General features: G+C 39.2%; 1 protein-coding gene across 1 annotated transcript in view; it reads right to left on the bottom strand.

Moving 5' to 3' along the window:
- Positions 1 to 2,033: 2,033 nt before the first annotated feature.
- nrn1la (neuritin 1-like a) overlaps positions 2,034 to 8,882 on the bottom strand; it is a 76,788-nt gene continuing 69,939 nt past the window's right edge. The window contains exon 3 of the mRNA XM_087797213.1: positions 2,034 to 4,496. Within this exon, the coding sequence (XP_087653339.1) occupies positions 4,205 to 4,496 (292 nt within the window). The 3' untranslated portion in view covers positions 2,034 to 4,204. The remainder of the gene's footprint in view (positions 4,497 to 8,882) is intronic.

Genomic DNA, 8,882 nt, shown 5'->3' with positions numbered 1-8,882 from the left:
CAACCCCTCACCCATCTCAGTCTAAACCTCACAGAATATCCACTTACACAAGCCTCCTACTCTCACCCTCTCACACACCAAGATCACCAGATCCTGCTAAGAAAACTGAGGGATGAAGTGGGACTGTCTGGGTCTGTGTTAGAATGGTTCTCATCATACCTTTCTGGGCGCAGTTTTAGTGTATTTGCCAATCAAATGAGGTCTGAATCGGCAGATCTGTTGTGTGGAGTCCCTCAAGGTTCTGTTCTGGGTCCTTTATTTTTTTTGCTGTACTTGATTCCCCTAGGTAAAATCATTCAGAGATTTCCTAATGTTTCTTATCACATTTTTGCTGATGACATCCAGCTCTACTGCTCTTTTGATCCAACTGAGCCCCAGAGGTTGAACAGCTTAGTCAATTGTTTGGTAGAAATCAAACAATGGCTGAGTGAAAACACTTTGCAGTTAAATGTGGACAAAACTGAAACTCTTGTGATTGCTCCTGATGATAAGATTCCAGGGTTGAGTCAGTACTTGGGTGACTTAAGTCAGTCTGTCAAACTGAGCCTGAGAAACCTGGGTGTTGTATTTGATAAAGACATGTCTCTTGTTCAACACTGCAGAAAACTGACCAGAAACTGTTTCCTTCAACTGAGAAAAATCTCTAAACTTAGGAAAATGTTTTCGGAACATGATCTGGAGCTTGTTATCCATGCTTTTGTGTCTTCTCGTCTGGACTATTGTAACAGTTTGTTTTCATGTCTTAACAAGAAGGAGCTGCTCTCGCCTGCAGTTGATTCAGAACTCTGCAGCGAGAATTCTAACCAGCTCAAATCGAAGTACTCACATTTCTCCGATCCTTAAAACTCTTCACTGGCTTCCAGTTTCTTTCAGGATCAACTTTAAAATTCTGGTTCTTACTTTCAGAGATATTCATGGTCAGGCTCCTCCTTACATCACTGATCTGATCCAGACTTACACCCCAGCTCGGGCTCTGAGGTCTGTGGATCAGAATCTACTGATGGTTCCTCGCACACTGTTCAGGACCAGAGGAGAGAAATCCTTCCAGGCTGTTGCTCCTAAGCTTTGGAACGATATTCCTCTCCCTCTGCGCTTTATAGAGTCTACTGACTCCTTTAAGAAACATCTTAAGACGTTTTTATTTGTTCAGGCTTTTCCTTGATTTTCTGGAACTCCTGTTTTGTTATCAGTATTATCTTGACCTTTAAAGTATATACTTTATTGAATATTGTTTTGATTGTTTAAGCGCTTTGTGACCCTGGTCTGGAAAAGCGATATACAAATAAAAATTACTTACTTACTTACTTACTTACCTCAGACTCACACATTTCTCAGTTTGACCCTTACAAACTCTAAGTTTCAACCTCTCACACCACTCAGTCTTACCCTCACACACTTCTTAATCTCACCCTCTCACACTTCATACGCTCTTGTTGATGTCAGTCAGACACTTCTCAGTCTCACTCTCTTCCACCACACACACAAAAGTCACATGAGCAGAAGCAGCGAGTCAGCCATCACTTTAATAGTTTTCTAGAAATGTAGCAAAACTACGGCAATGACAAACCAGACAAACACGAGAGATTAAACTTGAGTAACTTCAATCCAGAGTGTTGGCAGGAGTCCGCTGCTCTTTCTGTCTCCAGACTTGGTGGCGGGAAACGTCTGTCTGCGATTAACATTCCGAGTTTCTGCTTCAGACATTCAGTCACGAGAAATTAGAAGTGCATGCTCTTTCATTTCACAACACCGAGCAACATTCAGAACCTTCCTGCGTCTTCTTAACACAGGTAATGTATTTGTGATGTAGCTTGACTGAGAACAACATGATAAATTGTTATAAAGATGATTCCAAAATTAAAAATGTTTCCACTTAAATTAATTACAATTTAATGTACAATATACATGTTTGAAGTACAAGACAAGTATTTATTAACTTTTCATTTGTTTGAAAAACAATTGAAAGTAAAAATGATCAGTCAGATGAAGAAATATTACCAATTTGTGTATTTACAGTTCAGTGATCCCTCGTCTTTACGATTGAAACAAGCAGATTTAATATTCAAAATCTTGTAGTGCATTTGATCAGTGACAGACATGGTAGAAAACGTTAAAGCTATAAAGTGGCATATGCAGGGTTTGTCTTCACTTTACAGGTGAAATAAAAGGTGAGTGCAGGAGTTGAAGAGGAAGATGCAGGTGTTACCTATGTCCAGGTGAGAACAGGTCATATACAGAACTTTGGTGTCACCTGTCGCAGTTTTTGGTCACTAAAACTGTATTTATTATTTGCAAATAGAAAGAAAAATGATTCCACTGATTACCTATAACCGGGTAACAGTGGAGAGGTGGTAATGTGATGCTCGATAAGCAGCGATGTACCTGGTGGTCACATTTCATGGTTTTGTTTTTTATTGCATTGTAGCTTATGACTTGAACAAAATTCAATAATTCAATTGCGACATTCAAAATTAAACATAAACAGAATACAGAGTTGTTTTTTTCATCTGGAAAAAACCTGTAAAGATGTTTTGGTTCAGAGGTATTACTTTTTTGCACATGCTTAAAAATGTGTTAAAACAAACAATAGCTTTGTAAATAAATGGAGATGTAAAGAGAATGTAGGAACTAAATAATATATTGAGAATATATCACAAAAAAATAAATAAACATAATAAAAAATTTAAATCACAACCACATGTCCGTGTGGTTAAGCTACGCAGCAAGCTGGCATCAACCATCTTTTTTTAGACATAGTCTGAAAACGAGTTGTGGATCTTCAGGGAAACACTAACATGACAGTGACAGAGTTGTATCTGTTTACCTCTTCTGGTGAGATCCTTGCTGGAGGGAAACAAGATAACATGCTGCTTGCTCTGGAAAATCGCTTTCCCACCTTAGCCATATTGAAAATCCCAAATGTGATTTGTTGCTTCACTTTATGAACCTTCTCCTCTACCAAACAACCACAATTACATCCAGACGTGTTATAAAACGATTAAACAAAGGAACTATCTGTAGACCAGCGGTCGCCCCAGATCTCAATCTTTGCAGCACGTTCATACTAGGGGGCCAGCGTCTTGTCCGTCTAATTACAGCTACAGCTTTCTAACCTTCCGAGTCGTCCGTTTCATCACTGGTTGACCATAATTAGCCTGAGCCCACAGGTCCAAGTGCAAACTGCCGCTAGCTCCCAGACTATTTTTCTCTTCAGATCTCTTTCGTCTAATAACGTGTTGCTTGTTTACACCTCTCACTTTGTTGGTTCATGAGTCTCTCGCTAAATTCTTTAACAACAAATGTCTTTGACTATGAATGTCTTTTAAGACAAATTTCTTTGACAATGACTAGAAAGAAAAATTGACCAGTAGGTGACCACGTTAAATACAAATAAAGTTTTTTTTTCCAAAGTTTGCTGACTTCTTCTTCTTCTTCTTCAGTATATTGCAGATTGTGTTTCTTTGCAGTATATTGATTGTGATTTTCAACTATAATGTAATTTCTTTAGTTGCTTTTTTAAATAGTGGACTATAGTGACTTCATTAACTACATTAAACAGTATAGGTTGAGTTTTCTTTAGTGATGATCTTTCCAACTTTTTTTTGACAATTATTTGCACTTCTTCCTCTCATATAGCTCTATACCCTGTAGACAAAAATCTGTGTTTTTTCTTAAGAAAACTCTTGAGTCTTACTTCACCCTTTTCAGTTCACAGTCAGAAAAAACACATACATCCCCCACAAGAGGTATGAAATAGTTCTACATTGAATGTAAACTAAAATATTTTCACACTGGTTGTAGATTGTTTTATCATCAGAAATGGTTAACCCTGGGTTTGTGTGTTGATGCTAATGAAATTAAACGGTTTACCGTCTTATAATATTTATAGTACTGTGTTTATGATTAGTTTAACATCTCTGTACACAATGATATTGAACCGATATTTCAAAGTATTTCTCAGCCTCAAAAAGCACAGAAAAACAACATTTCTCATGTCATGGTGTTGAGAGCAACAATGTGTATTTGTGTCCCTCCATCAGGTGATTGTGCAATTGTTGTGATCGTTTGTCTGTACACGTGAAAGGAATCCCAAAGGTACATTTTTTTTTGTAAAAGTGAGATTCTGACGGTCGATGGCGGCGACGTCATTCTTTCCGCCAGAGACAAAGGTTTGTGAAAAACAAAGCTGCGCCTCCTCAGAAGGTTAGATCCAAAATAGCGGCAGCAGCAGAAGAGACAGTTGCAGAAGCAGACGGGAGGATGTGCGAGCGGCTTGTCCCCGTAGAGACTCCTGGTTGATCTTGCCCTGGTTGACTTGCCCATGTGAAGATGCTGATTCAATTGATAGGCTGTCGCGCTTTGAGCACATGTCGTAGAGGTTTCCGGAGAACTGCATCTTCTTGGACTCCTGACGAAGAGACTCCCAAACGGCTGCCGCTTCCTCCGGACAGCCAGCCATGGCCAGGTTAGCACAGTCATGGAAGTCATCCCACGACCTGTGAAGAGACCATTTGTTATACTAAATACAACCAATTATGTTGCTCTTGTCAACCTCAAATTGATGTTGATAGCATCCACTTAACACGTATCACATCCGGACCAACATCTAACAGGCGTTGTTCAGGCTTAATCCTTCACACTTGCCAACGAGCTTCCACATGAGGAGGAGACAGACGACTGGAAGCAGATGTTCAGTCTTTGCTCGGCTGATGCAACCGTGTACTATTGTTTTAAGATTGAAACACAATCGGACACATACAAGACAGCAACCAAACAAAACAAAAATTAAAGTAAATAAGAGAAGGGAAGTTTTGTCTAGTGGCTGGGTTTTAAAAGTAGTCGCATGGAACCAAAAAATGCCCATAGGCTAACTCAAAGTAATATTTTGTCAAGTTAGTCTCTGGAACCTAGATGTGGCCATACAATACCTAAACTCAACATATATTATATAGATAAAGCCTTTATCTTATAAATATCTCCCTACCTAAAAATCAATAGCGTGGTGATAAAAGTGATCATACTATGTCTTAAAACTTTCACCTGGAACCTATAAACAAATACTTTTGAGGTGTTTAACCCAACATGGTTTAACTAGGAGGAGGCCCTGGCGAAGGCCCACTCAGTGGACCTGGAAAGCTGATATGCCCTCAGAAAAAAGACATTAATTTGTGTTTCCTTCTGTTAGATTACAATTATTATACACTATATGTATACGCCATACTTAAATTAATGCTAAAAGATCATCAAAATATGAAGTATAAATGACTCGCTTGATCTAAGAGCTTAAATGTTTGACTACACATTTACAATCAACATTTTACTCCAGACTGATTCACACTGTTTCAAGACAAGCTTGAAACAGAATTAGAGATACGACACCGGTTATTTAAAACATCTGTTTATCCGCCAATCACACCTTAAATCGTAGATCAAAGAACGAAGCAAGATACATCCGGGAAAGAAGACGGAAACCCCCACCCGAGAACATTTGAATGATTATATTACAAGAAAACAAATCAGGGTGTCTCTCTACGGGGGATCGGGACACAGGGAACTTGAAAGAACCATTTGGCCAGAAAGAACGACCCCCTGGGCGGGAATTTTTCCTTAAATATAACAATGTTTCTACAGATCGGGGCCTTTTCTCCCGGGACTATTGACATGTACAGTCGCCGGGAGAGAGTGTGTCCGGTCGCGATCGTAAAGCTTGTATTTTGTTTGACTTGGAGTGGCGATTTAACGACCCGTGACACACTCTTGATTGTCCATCTTTCTCCACGAAGCGAAGCATAAGAACTGGGACGGACTAACGTCGTGTTGGAGCGACAGAACGGACTCTGTGTTTTGATCGTTTTACTTCAGCTCTAGTTTGCTAATGGACATGTTGTGAGAAGTTGCCAGGATAGAAACTAGAATGTTGCAGACTATTTGGTGACTTTGGCTCAAGGACGTTTGTTCTGGCTCAACATCTGACGAGCTTCAGTCCAAGACTCCAGCATCTCTGACAAGATGGATCTATCTTTAATGTCAAAAGATGTTCACAAAGATGTTCTCTTTGTAGTTTATCATGGACAGAGGAACACAATTATGAAAATGGTGTGAGTACAAGGTACTTGTTGATGTTGGTTTTAGTGAAACAGATGGAGCTGTTATTTGACTTGAGAGAAACTCACATCAGCTGTGTCAGTAAAGGTTAAATGAAGATTCCAGGATGAGATTTCTCCTCCAAACACTCTGTCTGTATTCTGTCGAACACTCACTCAGCAGCCTTCCTGACAACACTCAGGCCGTAACAAGTCTGATCGTCACCGTCAGAAGTCTGACAATTAGAGTTAAAATGGAGCTCTGACCCGTCCAAAGGTCCGCCATGCACGTCGGCCATGTTGAAGTAATGAGAAATGCAGCAGCGTGTGGAGATCTGACGGCACTGCCGGAGCCACTTTACAGCTTTTGATTTATCACTGCGGCAGCTGAGCGATTGACCAGGACTTAAATTTAGACAAACGAGCTGAGCAGCGCTCAGTCTGACGCCCAAACTCACAACATCAGCATTTGACTGGTCCCTGCTGTTCACATGGAGCCCTGAGTGTGTCCTGCTGTCCCCTAGTTGGTGTGCCTTTGTTAGAGAGATTTGGTTACTGTGTTAATGACATGTTCTAAAGAAGTGTGTGTGAGTTAACAAGAGTTGCCTGCTGGTACACATGTGTGTTGGAATGCTTGTTTCAGAAGTTTGTGTCTGTGTCCTATCCAATGACATGATCACAGATCCTCCTGCAAAACAATAATTGCATAGCGTTCAAATATAAAATTTGCTTTACAAGTTGACAACATGACATGTTAGTAACTACTTACAATAAATTGCAAATGATTGATAAGGATAAGGTCCAAAAATTATCTCTTTCTTTTATCACTGTGTGGCAAAACAAAATAGTCTTTAAAGGAAAATGGGCTATAAAAAAAACCATCTAATCCAAACTCTCCTGACTTTTTCACATTTGCAAATGTTGACGTGTTCCAATCTAAGTTGCAGTAGTTTCTCATCATGACAATGTTTTAAAGTTATTACTCTCTCTCTCTCTCTCTCTCTCTCTCTCTACACATACACTAGAAACAGCCTCAACTGAATTGGATTCATGCGACAAAAGCACAATAATTTAAGATGTCAACCAAACAAATCAGAGAATGACACGGGATCTTCCTCTCAACTCTGAAAGAGCTCTGCTCTGCTCAGAGCCCCGCGACATGCTGACTCTCGCTGCTCCTGCTGCCCGGATCTAGCTTGAGGCAAAATTAAAAGTGAAATCAAACCGTAATTCAGCTCTACCACACCACATATCTGCCTCATCCACACTGTCTGAACCAACATACTCTGACTTGACAATGTAAAGCTTTGTAAGTTAAGAAAATAATCTTGTAAAGTGTCAAAATTCTACAGGAAGCCAAAATTACGTAAGGAGGCCAGTACTGCCAAGTTGGAATGGTTTCCCTTTGGACAAAAACTAAATTATTGACTAATACGGATAGGTTATTGACAAACTACTGCTCTCCTCTGATAGGTCAGAGTTTGTGGTCAATCATATCAAAGAACGTTTCAGATCGTTCATTTGGTAACTTTTTATTTTAGCCAAGATGACAGGTTTGAATGCATTTTAGAGCCATGTTTGCTAAAGGCAATGCAAAATAGAAGGGGGGCAGTCGTTGTTTGGAGATAAGCGATGCCATCAAAATGTCACCCCGCCAAGTATATGGTCCTTGGTGAAACTGTTACTACTTCATAAATTGCAAATGATTGATATCGATTAAATATGTCCAAAATCTCTTTCTTTTTATCACTGTGTGGCAAAACAAAATAGTCTTTGATTGTAAAATGGGCTATTAAAAAAAACATCTAATCCAAACTCTCCTGACTTTTTTCACATGTTGCAAATGTTGACGTGTTCCAATCTAAGATGCAGTAAGTTTCTCATCATGACGATGTTTTGAAGTTATTACTTTTAAAATTCTACTGCTTCTGAAATGTCTGCGAAGGAGAGATTACAAGAGCGGATTATTGTCGCAACACTGTTCCCCTCTGATTGGTCAGAGTTTGTAGTCAATCAAATCAAAACTAAATAAATAAAAACTTTTAACATCAATAGAATTAATGATTATTGGTGTTCATCTCTTGATAAACTAGCTCATTTTTTAAGCGCAATTATGGAGGGTGGAGATTTATATTATCTGTTAAAAAATAATTTAAAAAAGCTAGAGCAACAATTCTGCTGAAATCTGAAGGTTTTCTGATGCTGTTAATGAATTGTTTCCTTTCAAAATGTAATGTTTGCTGTGTGTTAAGGAGCTTTTCGTGCTTTTTGGGGGGTGTTGCACGAATAAAAGTGATGTTTGAAAGGAGTGACTGTGTGTGTGTACAGTATGTGTGTGCGTGCGTGTGAACGAATGACTGAGAGTGAGCGCCCTAGCTCATCGAATGCTGGTAAAATAATGCTGGATTCTCTAATAGTTTATCTGGCCACAAGAAACATATTGAAGTAAAACAGTGCCATCTGAATACTGAATGGTCGAATTTAAGTCCAAGTGATTCCAAAGCGAGTGAACTTGATTGTGTCAAGATGACTAACTCTGAAACCACTTATAATGTATAATATAATATGAAAAAATGTGCATGAGAAATGCAGCCTTCAGATGTAACAAACCATGTCTTTTTGAGCCGGTCCCATGCCTGGATAAATTCAGAGGATTGTGTCAGAAAGGGCATCCGATGTAAAACCTTTGCTAAAACCAAATTGCGAATCAAACTATGACTTCCATACCGGATCAGTCGATGCCCATGTTAACAACTTTTTCCCGAAGATGAATGAACATAGGGTAACTTATAAAATGTA

This window comes from Callionymus lyra, chromosome 8 (assembly GCF_982586985.1).
Source record: "Callionymus lyra chromosome 8, fCalLyr1.hap1.1, whole genome shotgun sequence".
NCBI lineage: Eukaryota > Metazoa > Chordata > Actinopteri > Syngnathiformes > Callionymidae > Callionymus > Callionymus lyra.
The sequence above is the reverse complement of the archived record's forward strand: the minus strand, read 5'-3'. Positions and strand labels throughout refer to the sequence as shown.